The sequence below is a fragment of the Cryptomeria japonica genome, chromosome 1 (assembly GCF_030272615.1).
Source record: "Cryptomeria japonica chromosome 1, Sugi_1.0, whole genome shotgun sequence".
Classification (NCBI taxonomy): domain Eukaryota; kingdom Viridiplantae; phylum Streptophyta; class Pinopsida; order Cupressales; family Cupressaceae; genus Cryptomeria; species Cryptomeria japonica.
The window spans coordinates 558,533,159-558,549,260 of NC_081405.1; the positions used below are offsets into that span (position 1 = coordinate 558,533,159).

A 16,102-nucleotide genomic window follows, 5' to 3' on the forward strand; every position below is an offset into this window, starting at 1 on the left:
CACCATCTAGTCATATTCATCATTGCATCTCTCGCATGCATATATATTGCATCATCATGGAATCTTTCTTCACTTTCATATCTTCATCATTCATCCAACTCTCATCTATCATGTCTTATACATGATGTATCTTTCCTAAAACCAGACGTTTTGATCAAGTCTTATACATGATATATCGTTCTTGAAACCAGGCGTTTTGATCATCTTTGTCTTATACAAGAGGTGTCATTTATGAAACCAGACTTGATCTCAATCTTATCAATTCTATCAATCCATTTCATCTGATCCATTCTATCATGTCTTATACAAGATGTATCTTTCCTGAAACTAGACGTTTTGATCAAGTCTTATACAGGATATATTGTTCCTGAAACCAAACATTTTGATCATCTTTGTCTTATACAGGAGGTGTCATTCCTGAAACTAGACTTGATCTCATTCTTATCAATTCTATCAATCCATTTCATCTGATCCATTCTATCATGTTTTATACAGGATGTATCTTTTATGAAACCAAACGTTTTGATCAAGTCTCATACATGATATATCATTCCTGAAACCAGACGTTTTGATCAAGTCTCATACAGGATATATCATTCTTGAAACCAGATGTTTTGATCAAGTCTCATACAGGATATATCATTCCTGAAACCAAACATTTTGATCATCTTTGTCTTATACATGAGGTGTCATTTATGAAACCAGACTTGATCTCAATCTGATCAATCTTATCAATCCCACGCATGTCATCAACTATCCACTTTTCTATCTTTCAAATAACATTCTTCTTCTTTCGAGAGATCATTCATACCTTTAGTGCATGAACGATCTCTCGAGGGGGCATTATCATATCAAATCAATTTCATATCAGTCTCATATCAACATCAGCCTCATATCGATATCAGTCTCATATCAACTTTTCATATCAAATCAATTCTTCATATCTGGGGCATCAGATCAAATCTCCATACCAATTTCATATCAGTTTCATATCAACACCAACTTCATATCAAATCAATTCTCCACATCTGGGGCATCATATCGAATATTTTGGCACACAACATCATATCGAATATTTTGGCACACAACATCATATCGATCAAATTTTGGCAAGCATATCCAACAATTTTCTTTGAATCAACATGTGCACACGCGCCACTTCAAAGAGGGGCAAAATGTAGACGTATAAATCTGACCACTTTCTTAAATAAATATTTAATATTTATTTTAAACCCATCCCTCCTATTGATTAAATCCTATTTAATTAATTTCTTCATTTTCATCTATTTGATTAAATAAATTATTCAATTTATTTAATTAGATTCACCTAAACCTTTTCTAGCCTTTAATTAAATAAATCACTTTATTTAATTAATTCCCCTTTCTTCCTTTTAATTAAATTTACATTTAATTAAATTGACCCTTGCATATAAATAAGTCTAATTTATTTATAAAAATCCCCCACTTGTATGTATGCAAGTTGCATCTATTTTGGTTGAAATAAAGCAATTTTATTTTAGTTAAGATCCTAAACCCTCCCACTTGCATTTTCCTACATCTCCCACTTGCCTCCTAAACCTCTTCTAGAGCCTTCTAGATTCTTCTAAACTATCTTAATTGGCCTAATCAACTCCTAATCACATCCTTTTCCTAAATTTGAGGAAGTCACTTCTCAAATTTGGAGGAAAGTCTTCTAAATGCATTTGAGGCTATATTTCTTCAACAAGCTAACTTGTTGAGTTCCCCCAAATTTGGAAGGACTCTTACAAATTTGTCCCCAAAGTCTTCCAAACCATTAATGGTTAACTCAACCTTCCCCTCATGGTTAGAGACATTCTCTCTAACTTAACCATCATCTAACCCAAGGGTCTTATCAAGCACTCATGACTTTAACCTTGGTTATCCTATCAACCCTTGCACAAGAGTTTACCCCTTGGGTAAAAGCTTTATCCAATGGATGACCCTAACCCAGCCAAAACCTTACCTCCTAAGGTAAATTTCATGTCTTCTCAAACATTTAATGCCTCTTGTATCTCCTATCAAGCCACTTCTTGTTGACAATTGTCACCATTTCATTGGTGAAAATTGTAAACATGGATTGAGTAACTTTCAATCCTAGCCATTGTTAAGATTATTCAATCTTAACCCTTCATTGCCCTATTTTCCCTATAAATAGAGCTCTCATTCCTCATTCTCCATATCCAAGTTTCATGCATCTACATTATAGTCTAAATTACTAAGCATTTTAACCTCTCTTTGTTAAAAAATCATCATAACATTTAGAAGCATTGCATTTCATATCATAGAATATCCATGCTAGTATATCATGTTAGGATAATTTGTTAATCTCTTTATCATATCACTATCTCAATATTAGCTTAAGCATCATAGTTTTTAACATATCATATAGATCTTAGAATGCATTTAGGCATATAGATCACAATATGACTCGTTCTTGGAGTTGTCATTCCTAAGTCATTTGCTCAATGATTTGAGAGCAAAACACTGGCTTTGGGGATCCTGTGAGATAGAGAACAATGGGACACCCCTTGGGAAGTTAAATTAGTTTAAATTAGTTTATACTTACACTAAGAGTCTCATTGGTATGTCGGTCACTTGATCTCGATTTATTCATTTTGATCACCACATTTTTTTGCGTACATATATTTTCAAGCAACAACTTCCTATCATTTGTCTATTTAAAATTGTAGGTTGCATGCGTGGTTGCTCTAATTTTTTTTTTTTTGACTCTACTACACACAATATAAGGCACTAATTACAACTAGTTCTAGTCACCCACTTTATAATTTAGATGAATCCCTTGATAGTACAAGGGAAATACTTTCAGTGATTATAATTTTAATACCACTAATTTTACATCTATAGCCATTTCATTTTTTGCATATTTCAAGATCTTTGAACAACTCTATTGTGAATCAACACACCAAGGGACAATGATAGACATATTGGGTTTTTTTATATCTTTGAAAGGCTTGGTTCATCTGTAGATAGTTCCAGAAGAATTTATCAAAAATTCCTAAAAGGAACAACTCCTTTTGAATGATCAATTATCTTAGTTGATAGTTTCTTATTCAATAATTTAATTTTTTGTTGTATTTGTAACCATTATAATTTATATTCATGACAACTAAAAGAAACACCCTCAAGAGTCTTACAAAGCTTAAATTATAGGAGAGAAGGGCCTTCTCTTATTGTTGGGCCTAGTCATCAAGCAAATTTGACCATTGTAGACATTTAAAATTGTCATGTCTTAATTAAATAAATATTTTTATTTATTTAATTATTTTATCCTAAGCCTTCTATTAATTAAATAGATTTTTATTTATTCAATTAATTCATTTATCCTCTTCTAGCCTTTCCCTATATACATAATTTTATTTATTTATTTAAATTATCCTTTCCCTAAATTAAATAAATATTTTAATTAATTAATTGGTCCCACTTTCTCTATTAATTAAATAGATCTTCATTTATTTAATTAATTCATTAATTTTTTCCCTCCACGACACTTGTAAGTTATCTCTTAATTTTCTTCTAACCACCCTCTTTATATTTTATTATTTTCTTTACCTACCCTTTAATCCTAGCCAACCATTTAACCTTTCACCTTTTAATCCTATCCCTCCATCTTTTAAGATGTCTTCTATATAATGGGTTTCTTTCATCCTTTCATAACCCTAAGTACTTTTGTAATCAATCCTTCAAGCGATCAAGCGACTTCACTACCACAATCCGTTCTTTGTTGATCTCTTGTACACACATACAAAATCTGAGAGCAACCATATATCAAACAAGATCAATGGAGATAGGAAACACTGAAGATTAAACCCTACTAAGCATGCGAATGGTATAATCTTTTTATTTTGTTGTGATTTGCATGTTTTAGGTTCTTCATTGGTGTATGGTGGTTTTTTGATTGTAGAACTAGGGTTTTATGTGGTTGGATCTTTTATGGTTTTGTAATAGTTTCGATCTTCCAAATTTCATCATATACAACCATAGTTCATAAATCTCAAAACTTGACAAATTCCCAAAGGTGAGATGTAGATTTTTCAATGAACTTCTTAGGAATGACTAAGAATATTGAATAGTAAAAATACATCAACAATTTATTTATTCAAAATAAAACCCAAAACAAATTTATTTAATTGATTTAAATTTTTACCTAGATAGATTGAGTTAATTAGATTAATTTATCCATTTCACTTAAAACCTAAAAAATAATAATAATAAAAGTAAAGAAGTTCACCAACATCTAAAACATTCAAACAATTGCAAACGAGTTTTTCAACATTCAAACCACTCTAAGAAATTCAACCAGTACATCCAAACATAAACACATCCTTTGAAATCAACAAGCACACTTAAAACATTCAATAAATCATTTTTGACTTGATCTCACATGTTTTCCAGTTGGTGACCTAATTTAATGAGAGAGATATTGAGAAAAGCTTTCCCTATTTCACTACCCTTCTCTTGAACAAATTGCTATTCTAGAAAATAAGTGTCCACTCATAAACACCACTTTTCAACATATTTCGAGAACTCTATGACCTATCCAAATAATACCTTTATTGATAATTATTCACTTTTTATTGTCCTTAAAGAATCAAATCACACCAATAACCAAATCAATTAATTTCCACCATATCACAACAATAATCTTCACATTATCGAATTAAATTGTGTATAAAAACTTAACAAATAATAATAAATGAAACTAAAATTAAGACCAATCCTTAAAATGTGTGCCAATCAATCAAATCGCCTGTATATTTTTGTCATTGCATGTAGAGTCTAAATCAGCCCAAAATAATTGACTCAGTGAGCCCCCAAAATGGACTGAGGGAGCCCAAAACGAAGAGAAAAGTCCTAGACTCCTAGATACGGTGGCAGGCTCCGCGGATATAGCAATTCTTTAGCAACTATCTTAAAAGCCCCGACACTACAAAAGACAAGTTTGTCTGTACAGGACGTGAAATATTTGTATTGTCACTAAAAAGCTTTCTTCCCGCCCAGTCGGGGGAATATGGGTAAAGCATCCTGGTCAACTGCCAAACGCCAGTACAACTCCCATTATTTAAAACTAACTACTCGATAGTCGATACCAAAATAGCCGGGAACACGACGACTGTGGCGGCGCAAACTGTCAAAGAAAATAATTTACGTGTGGCCGAAGCATGTCATACGATTCGAGAAAAGAACAAAAGAGGAATCCGAAAATCACATGGGGAGGAAAAAGGGTCGGATGGGTAGTTACGCGAAACTACACGCGTTGATTTCAGCGCTTGAAACCCTTTCACGGTCAAATCATTTTTTGTTAATACAGTCTCATATTCTCAGGTCGATCTTCCCCTGTTTAGCTGTCGCAGGACTTTCTAGTTTTGTAAGATTTGACGCAGGGTAATGATTTTTCTTTGCAATCTTTTGTGTATTAAGAATAAATTTTCTTTCTTCGATTCTTTATTGTTTGTGTAATAGCGGCGGATTTATAGTCAATGAATTTCTGTGAACTGGGATATTCTTTTTGTTCCTTTTCGTGTATAATATGATTTTTTGTTAGAAAAAGGATGTGAGGGACTTCTACAAGGATTATATATTCAGTTCCAGCTTCTGCTTAACCTTTTGCAGTTTGCTGTGCAGTGTACGGGTGTCATTCAAAAGAGAGTTGGAACTTTAGCGGCGAAGATTGTTCTGGTATGGGAACTGTTCCATTCGAAATATGATAGTTTGGTTACGAAGAGAGCTTAGCAGACAATTAAATTTCTGCTAGGCGTTTTTCTATATTGAAAGACGAATTTTTCTGTTAATTATTGGGTAGCCTTTATGGTATAGAGGATTCTGTTTAGCACGAGTACGAGAACATAGAAACTGTCCTCAAATTTTACTTCATAAAGAAGACACGAGATAGTTGTTATTAATTAATTCCAAAAGAGCGGAGTAAAATGACTTTAGAACATTACTGGTAAGTTAGAAAAGCTGTACTCCGATTAGGTTTCAACTCATAAACTGTTAGTGCCCATTAATTAGATTAAAGGTGGCTTTTGGAAGTTACTTAAGTAATTTGCTTTAAAGTAATTTGGAGCCTGTTTAAGGGTTTTTGAAATAAATCAGATAATGCTCAAATCGTTTATTTTGGAACTGGACTGGAGCAGAAGATACAAAACTTTTTAAGATTTGGGGTATGCCTTAGGGTTCTCTGCTTGTCTATCTTTTGCACTTGGAACGCTTAGAAGAAGATTTTCTTGGGGCCACAGCATGTGCGAAAAGCTCCGTGTTGAACTGCCACTTATATAAGAACAACTAACATATCTCTTTGAAGAATGAGGCATATATTAACATGCTACATAGTCACTACTAAGAAGAATTACTTTGACTTAGAATGCAGAGTAACAAATGCCTGAAGATGATTCCATTTTACTACACAAGGAGCCAACATATTTAGAGAAAATTAAGCAACACAGGAAATGGTGAAGAGTTAATGGTAGAACGATAACATGGTGAATTGGTATCAGACATTAAAGAAGAGAGGAGCTCTAGGAATCTTGATATGCAGCATTTGTAATAATTGACAAGATACTTTCTGTTTTACCATATTTTATTAGCATTCAAAATAACATTATAAATGAATTGAGAGAAGGGTTGTTGAGACATTAGGTCTTTAGGGCATCTGATCTTTTAAGCACTAACACTAAAATATTATTAATACTGGTAGAACCATAACATGATGAATTCGTATCAGACATTAAAGAACAGAGAAGCTCTAAGAGTCTTGGTATACAGCATATGTAATAATTGACAAGGTACTTTCTGTTTTACTATATTTTATAAGTATTCAAAATAACATTATAAATGAATTGAGAAAAAGGTTGTTGAGACATTAGGTCTTTAGGGCATCTGATCTTCTAAGGACTAACACTAAAATATTATTAATTCTAGCAGCAGGTTGCAAATATTTTAGTACAGATGAAATTATGACCAAGGGACTTTATTCCCTGTCACTTCCTCCACTGGCCTCCATGCATCCTTTTCATTTGAATTGGGAGTAACCAACTTATTGTGTTAAATGATGGTTTGCTAGTAAAATAATGAGATAAAGATGTATTGCCCAAATGGCCAGTACTTCTATGTTTTGGAGATGTGAGAAACATTGCTGATGAAATGAATGCATATATCTGAAGCTTGCTAAACTGTACTTTTGAGGGGCAAGCTGGGAGCTCCATCTGGTCGCTCAACTAAATGTGAAAGCTCATCTTTGTATGACATGAAGGGACAATGCAATAAACTTGGCATAAGATGTCCAAGTTGATGAAGTGTTTGCAGCATTATTTTCAATAGATGAGTAGTTGACCTCTGTAATGGTCTTATTTTTAAATCATAAGCTACCTTTAAAATCTTCAACATCAGTGTTGTATATGGCTGATTAGTTGGGGACATCAAAGCAGTGGTTGTACAATGACTATTTTGTCAGTGAGGGTGCTTTCTGAGGTTCATATGACCTTTTTGTGCTTATGTAGAATTTCACTTACTAGTTGAGTGCTCTATGAATTAATTGGGCATTAATTAAGGGAGAATTGTGTGTAATAACTTGGTTTTGAAAGATCCCCTTTTGTTCAACTGTTCTCTCTCAATTTCATATTTTTCCTCCTCTGTTTAGATTATCTAAGTGGATTCTACGACCAATTAAGAGGCTTCTTCAGTCCATATAGCATTGTTTTTCTGTTGTCAAGTTCTCAAATGCTTATGGACCAGAATCTTAAGACGTAGACAGATTCTTCCAAATACTGAAATTTGCCTCTTAAAGTATTTGAAAAATTTAGATTTTAGGTTATAAATGAATTATTGTGCTGTAACTGATAGCTTTAATAAAAATTGGCACTGTCACCAACCAGGTATTGGATGCATCAGATTAGACAATCTTTGTTTGATTAACTTTACTTGGTGGTTTTGCATATTTGTTATGAGTATAGGAAATCATACTTTTGATAGTGTTGTACATAATGCTGGTAGAACTGTAAGACATAATCTCCTTTGGATTTATATCAAATTGAAATATCTCATGATATCGCTGCATAAATTCTAATGTAAAAAGACAGGTCCTTTTTCCAATTTTCTCAAGTATGAACACTTTTCCTTACTGAACTTCTGTAAATTTGAATTTTTTTGGTTTTAATGGCAGAGCACTTCAATTATATTTATATTCTTGTCAGGAGTATGGTTCCCATGCCTTGCTGTTTTGAGTGGAACTTGTTTTCAAAGCTTGAAATTCCATATCTGTCTTCTTTTCCACCACTGTTTGACAGCAGAAAGTCTTCTACTGAAAATGCTTAGAGGGGATAAATTTGAACAGTGTTTGCTATCTAGGCTATTGATTTATTGGATGTTTTAATCATAAGGTTTTTATTTTCACTTGTCAGATCTTGAGGCCAAGCAATTTTCATTGATAAAAGGCTACGATGAAATTCATTTGAATGGGAGGAGCACAGGATTTTCTGGTAAGACACAATATGGAAATTGCAGAAGTTAGTAAATTCAAAAGGAAGCTTGAAGTTATTTTTGATCATCCATCTTAATAAAATACAAATGGATAACTGTTTCTCAAATGGAGATGAGGCTTGGCAAAAACAATTGGGATTAAAAGAAGACAATTTGCAGTTAAAGGATATAGAAAGGATTCTTTTGGAAAAGGATGAGCAGTTTGCTTGGTCAGATAGATCAATCTTGGTAAAGAATACATCAGCTTCTTCTTTGGAAAATCAGAAACAATTGCTGCAGAACGTGCATCCTTTTGAAAGCACCAGCGAGCTCACAAAAAAAGGGGAAAGTGAAAAACAAGTTATTAATGATCTTATGGGAAGGTCAGACAAAGATAAACCTTTTCTTTCTAGATTGCCTGAGTCTAGATGGGATGTGGAAGCATTGGCATTAGCAAATTTGCACCAAGAGTCCAAGTTGCTGAAATCTGAGAAACCAGTCAAACCAGACAGTAATAATTCAAATGGGATTTCATCCATACCTTATCTGTCACAAATAGTTAACAATGGAAACATAACTACTTTGGCAGCACAAGAAGAAAATTCCAAAATTTATGAGATGACAAAGGTTTTTGAAGGTTGTTTGAATGGAGAGCCTTACTTATCAAACAGTATCTCAGAAGATACAGCATATCTCATTTTGGAAGCACCATTGAAAAAAATGTCAAAAGAGCAATTAATATCCCATTATTTAAGGGTTGTAGCAGCAACAAGAAGGGATAAGGAGCGTGTCCTGGCTGAAAAAACAGAAGAGATTTACAGGCTTAAGCGGGACATTTTGAGGGAGAAAGGCAATGAGAGTGAGATGCGTGTTTTAAGAAAAGTGCTGAATGACACAACCAGAAAATTGGATGAAGTTATGAAAGAGAATGAAAAATTGATCCTCTCAAGAAGGTTTGAATACAAGAATTCTGGAATGATTTCTGATTTGCAGGATGAATTGCAAGCTGAGGATAGAAGAATGACAAAGCCGCATGCAGGGAATGAAAGGGAACTCAAAACATTATCTGACAGCAACGAGCTAGATAACTCATCAAGAGAATCCTACTTACTGAATCAAATAGTAGCGTTGGAAAATGATAGGGAAGAAATAGAAGAGAAAAACAGGAATGAAATAGACACACTGAGAATTTGTTTCGAAGAGGTTATCAAGGAGAAAGCAATTGCCTTAGATATGGCATTGGAGGAATGTGTAGAGCTTAGGAAGCAGAAGCATTCACTTGACAAGTTGATCCATGATAAAGATAGGGGAATGAGCTTAGTCTCAATGGAAAAGGAAGATCTGAGGCAGAAAATAGCAACAATGGAGAATCTGCTTGAACAGAAGAGAAATGAATTTAAAGAACTTAATGGTTTGTTTCAGAATATGCTGAAAGAATATGAAGAATTAAAAAGAAATAATATTTATATTGAAACACTTCTAATGGAAAAAGAGAAGTCCTTAGATTCAGCTAAGAGAGAACAAGATGAACTTAAAAGGCAAGTTAGTTTGCTGGAGGAAGCTGTTGAAGAAAACAAACACCCTGCAGATGTAGCCTTAAACGTTCTGGAGGAAACAAGGAAGGAGAAATTGATGCTTGAGGATGCTATCCAGGATAGGGTAAATGCCGTGAGCATTATTATGAAGGAGGAGGAAGGGCAGAGAACAGATTTTGAAGGAATTATTACAAAAAAAGATTGTGCCTTAGAAATTGAAAAACAGATAAAAGAAACACTTGAAATCAAAGAATCTTTTGAACAAAAGAAAGTAGCTTTAGAGCAGGCCATGGTTCAGATTAAAGAAGAAGAGCAAAAAAGGCAATTCTTTGAGACAAATGTGCAAAAACTTGAAGACCGCCTCCAAAGCATGCAAATAGACTTACAAATGGAGCAGAAGCAGAGTCAAATGGAATTATCCAGGTACTTTAACAATATCATGGGTGCATCTCTGAAGTTGGAAAACTTGGAAATGGAAAAGCTTCATAGTAACCTCTTAAGGTAGTATAATTTTGCCATCACCATTTTTCAATTTAAGTTTTTTTTATTCTTGCATGAAACATGACATAATTTGTAGCCACCGAATTTCAATATTTGATTCATGGGGTACGTTCATAGTGTTCATGCCAAGACATTTTAATTTTTATTTACACTTTAAAAAATATTTCTGGTAGCAAATGTGGATATGCTTTCATACATTTTGATTGAGAGGATGAAGCTAAATCTATTGCTTATCAAATTTCTTTTACTTGAACTGGTAAAGAAAATTTGCATCCAGTTATTTATGTATATGGTGAGTATATGATTGCCAGTGTTTTTAAGTGTGTTTTCCTGCGGTCATTGTAGAGCATGGCCTCATTTGAAGCATGTCGGTAAAAGATATAGGTCAGTGTTGTCTGTGATGTTTCTAAAACTCTAAAGCAATTGTTCTGTCCTATTTCTTGATCTCTTTTAAAAATGACATTGGCCAGGGTTATTTGAATTGAATTTTGTGTGTTTTGGATTATGCAAAAAATTATTCATCAGGTTGAGAGGAGCTGAGAGGCAGCTAAACAAGCTTCGCAGCAGAGCTAATTCATATGCACTAAGTGATTCACATTGCAGGAAAATTTATGAGAGAAAGCATTCAAATCTTCAGTTGGCTGAGGAAGAGGTAAGCAAAGTTTAATAATTTTCATAAAATTCTGAAATGGATTCAAAGTTAATATGAGGAAATAGATATGACAATAACATTTTCAACACAACATTTTCAACACATCTTAGTAATATGAGGAAATAGATATGACAATAACATTTTCAACACATCTTGGTAATATGAGGAAATAGATATGACTAGTTTATCAATAATCTCATGATGCTTTTTTGTGTTTATACTTTAGTATTCACTGAAGCATCTAAGTTTGTGCGATTTAGTGGAACATAAAGGTGAGAGAGTATTTGTCCTTTGCTGCTACAATATCATAGCAATTTGAGGGTAACATGAGCATTTTTGTAATCATCAGTTTGACATTTGGTCTTCATATAACATCCCTTTTTTATGCCATGTTGAGTTCATCTTAAGAATTTTTATTCCTTTCTGTTTATTGCTAATAGTTTCTCAAACTTGGTTAAATGACTAAATATTTATATATGAAGTAAACAGAAGGAACATATTTCTGGTGCAATGACTGTCCAATAGCTACATAAATGATCATAAAAACTGTGGCACATAAAGGCCGATAATTAGAGTCTTATCATTAGAACTCCATGAATTGGTTCTTGTAAAACAAATTTCCTATAAACAACACCAATAGAGGTTCTAATAGTTACAAGGATAATAACCCTTAACTAGAATTTTATTTGGTTACTAATAAATGTATTATCCCATTAATATATAGACAAACAAATTGTAATAAAAAAGTGTGCATCTATTTCTAGGTTGGGAAATAAACTGGTCTTAGACCTAGTAGAAGACCAAATTTTGTAAGGATGATAGAGTTAAAAATGTTTACTAGAATTTCGTTCCATAATTAAAGGGGCATTAGCCAAAGAATAAATAGGCTAAAACCTAGTAGAAGTCAAATCTTTGCTTGCACTATGCTACAATTTTAATCTACATCAAAAAGGACACAGTTTTGATATTTTAACTTTTAGGTTGTCTCGTTTACTCAAGAAAGTTGATGCTGTGTAACAAGTTGTGGAAATTCCTATTAGAAGGCAATACTATCATCGTCTCAAGAACTTTATTTTGGATTCTTTCTCGTGCACTTCTTCTTTTGACATCTTGATTGAAACATAATTTTACAACTTCACTAAAGTGAGGAATCCACAATGTTCACTGGCAGGAGTGAAATAAAGGTGGTCGTTCAGGTTATAATCCAATCAAAGGAGGTTTTGTAGTCTAGATTTACATCCAAGGCACTGCAATATTGCTGTGAACCAGTTGCTTCTCATCCAAGCTTGCCTCAGAAAGATGAATTAAGTAAAAGACAATATTTAAGAAAATATCCATTTTCAAATTTTATAGCCACAAATTGTGACACCATTCATGAAATGCAAAATTTATTTAATTTGTATGGCAGAGTGATAACTGGTACAGAAATCAGTCAATATGTACTGTTCTGATGAGCTATCTGAAAGACACCCTCATTTTGTGTCTGGCACCACAGAAGTAGGACGCTTTGCGGCTTCTCAAAAAGATGCGAAACTCCTTAAGATTATGTTGATTTTTTTAAACATAATTCAAAAACATTCAACATTTCCAAATTGAAGTTCATTAATTGAGCAGTTGCATAATAATATTCCCACTTAATTACTAATGGTGGTGAACAGCTGTCCATATCATGAATCCATACCGGTCCTAGTTTTCCCTATATTTGGCAATTAATATGTTTGTCATCACGGTGGTATTATGCATTTCATAGTACCAATCAAATTTATTATGTTTGGAAGAACCTTGATCTGATTTGATGAAAAGTTGTACTTATGAGCTGGAGTCAATTCAGGTTCTATTGTTTGCAAAACTGTATTAAAAGGAAGGTATAATTAATTTGAAAGTTAAAAAATGTTAAAACAAAAAAATAAAGCAAAAGAAAGATAAAGCAGGGTTTTGTATATTTGATTTCTTTAGAGAAATGTTTATTATTTTAAATATAATTTTAACTATTAGAATATTTTCAGAATCAAAATCTTTTGCAAAATTTTTGCCCCCTTGAATGAGCCATACTCTCCAAACATGTTAACCATGATACAAACCCAATCTGTTATTGCCAGGCCATTTCATGTTGTCAACTTCCTCTGGTAGACTAGTACTTGGGCAAACCTTTGACAAATCCCCCAATGACACTTATCATTTTCTTGTACCAATTGAAAGTGGATTGATATGAAAGAATTCACCATAAGGTCCAAGAACTAAACATTGCACATCAACCAATATCTAAATGAGTCTTCACCTTTCTACTTGCACGCTCTCATTTTTTTATCACAAATTTCATTCCCAAATAATGTTGATTATCTCATCCATTGTATTTGAAGAAACAATGCTAGTTTGGAGAATACGAATATTCTTGCAGATTCTCAAAATTTGAACTAGCCTGGGCATATTTGTCATTGTTTTTTATTTTATTAATGCACTGAAAGTAATTCCATTATAAACTTTTGAACTGGCAGTTCATTGAATTTTGTTTCATTCTATGATTTTAATTTAGGATCCATTAGAGATAGAAAAGTATCTTCGCTATGGTGCTGTTATTTAAAAAAGGCAATTTTTGAGAGATTTTCTGCAAGCCTACAGAGACACTATGTGTCTTCTTTGCTTTCCACTATGCTATTGTCCTTGCCTTTTTTTTAATGCTACTTTTGATTTTGTTTGGTTGCCCTGTTAAGAATTTAGCTTAACAGTTGAAATGCATCAGCAATTTTATTCTGAGAAGCATGAACATATGGCACGAGAGTTCTCTTTTTTAATTTATACTATATCACCTAGAACTTTTGGAATAATATCTTTTAAACAATAGGGAAAAGATAGAAATCAACCTTCAAATGTTGCAAACTGTTGAAAGTATTCTATTACCAAACCAAGCAGTATCAGAAAATCAGCTCAACTTGAACAACACTGTTTAAAACACCCACTAGAACTCAAACGATAATATTGATGTATTGTTAAAACATATCCTAGAGATTTAACAGTAAGATTGATGGTAAGTCATGTTAAAATATGTTCGTTCGTGTTTACGAAAATGACGTAAAACTATATATATATATATATATATATATATATATATATAATGAGTTATAGTATATATATACTAATATAATATATCAATCATTAATTATGTTATATATATATATATATATATATATATATCATAATATATATAAAACACTAAATATTAATCGAATGGTATAATCTACAATTCATAAGTTAACTATGTATCACGATACTATCGTGATTGTTATACATAAACAGTCACGGTATTATCGTGACTGTTCATGTATAACAGTCACGATAACTATCGTGACAGTCCTATTACAATTAGTTAATGCCGACAGGTTAATGCTGACAGGTTATAAAACAGCGACTATATTATTATTATGTCGTTTGTTAGGAAATAGTCGGTATTCAAAAGACGTGACTGTTGACATTTACATCGATTCAACTTATATATATAGTTGATCTTCGTTGGTCAATCAATCAATCACAACGGCAATTGCATTGATCAGCGAATATCAACTATACATAATATATTTATATATTAGTATCTTCTGATCCAATTTTCTTAACATGGTATCAGAGCTGTAAGGAATATAAAGAAGAAAATATATATATAAAACCTAACATATAGCTGAGAATATTTTAAATTATAAATTAAATTATGGCTCACTGTATGAGAATGGAAGATAGATTAGAAGGTCCTTCAAACTTTGTATCTTGGAGGACAAGACTTACTTCTCTTCTAATGGAACTTGAACTAGAGGAATATATTGAGAAGGATATGAAAATGCCGGAAGAAGAAACTGAGAAAACTACATGGAAAAGGAGAAACAACAAAGCCAGGAAATTGATTATAGATTCAGTGAAAGATTCTATCCTCCCGAGCATATCGAGAATTACCAGTGCCTTTGAAATGTTTAAAATCATTCAAGACACATTCGAGATAAACAATGCCAGTAGAATCTTAACCTTGAAGAGTCAACTTCTCAACATGAAAATGAACAAAGGGGAAACAATCACCTCCTATTTCCTAAGGATATCTGAAATAAGAGATCAACTTCTCTGTATTGGAAATACTATAGAAGATACTGAACTTACACTTATCGCCCTAAAGGGTTTACCCATCTCTTGGGAAACCTTCATTCAGTGCATAAGTACAAGACCACCTTTACCTAGGTTCGAACAATTAAAGAACGATTGTACTCAAGAAGAATCGAGATTAGCATCCAGAGGAATAGGGTCGAAAAATGAAAATGAAGTACAAGCCCTTCATACTAAAACTTCTCAGAAAAAGAAGAGAAAATTCAACAATTCAAGTAATGGAAAACATCACTTCAAAAGGGATCTCTCCAAAATAAAATGTCATAAATGTGACAAATTTGGACATATTCACAAATACTGTCCAGAAAAACAGAAAATTCAAGCAGCCTTAGCAGAAACTAAAGGAACAGAAAATTCTCTTTTTTATCTAGCCTTAGCAAGTGAATTAAATTCCAATAAAAATACTTGGATAATAGATAGCGGTGCATCAAGACATATCACTGGATTCAGAGATCAGTTCGAAACCCTTTCTAGAAACTCTACAGAAGAAGTAACCATTGGTGACAACTCCACTTATCCGGTAAAAGGAATTGGGACCTGTTTGATACAGATAAGAGATGGAGTCACTCTACAGTTAAAAGAAGTATTATATGTGCCCGGAATAAAGAGAAACCTAATCTCAATATCAGGGTTAGCTGATCAAGGATATAGGGTAACATTTAATGAAGAAAAAGTTCTTCTCTGGACCAAAAACACAAACATCAAAAATGCAATGTACATAGGGTCCAGAGATGGAAGCTTATACAAACTATGTAATGAACAAAAAGTAGCCCTAAAT

At 32.9% G+C, this 16,102-nt stretch overlaps 1 protein-coding gene across 8 annotated transcripts in view; it reads left to right on the forward strand.

The window, feature by feature from the left end:
- Positions 1 to 4,930: 4,930 nt before the first annotated feature.
- The window catches only part of LOC131050094 (WPP domain-associated protein), a 79,531-nt gene continuing 68,359 nt past the window's right edge, over positions 4,931 to 16,102 (forward strand). For 4 of the 8 annotated variants that reach the window (XM_057984237.2, XM_057984234.2, XM_057984235.2 and 1 more), the window contains exons 1-5: positions 4,931 to 5,424; positions 5,665 to 5,718; positions 8,439 to 10,532; positions 10,878 to 10,916; positions 11,058 to 11,184. In XM_057984237.2, the coding sequence (XP_057840220.2) occupies positions 8,605 to 10,532; positions 10,878 to 10,916; positions 11,058 to 11,184 (2,094 nt within the window). In that variant the 5' untranslated portion in view covers positions 4,931 to 5,424; positions 5,665 to 5,718; positions 8,439 to 8,604. Of the gene's footprint in view, positions 5,425 to 5,652; positions 5,719 to 8,438; positions 10,533 to 10,877; positions 10,917 to 11,057; positions 11,185 to 16,102 lie in introns of all 8 variants that reach the window. The other 4 variants (XM_057984236.2, XM_057984239.2, XM_057984240.2 and 1 more) reach the window with 4 other exon arrangements.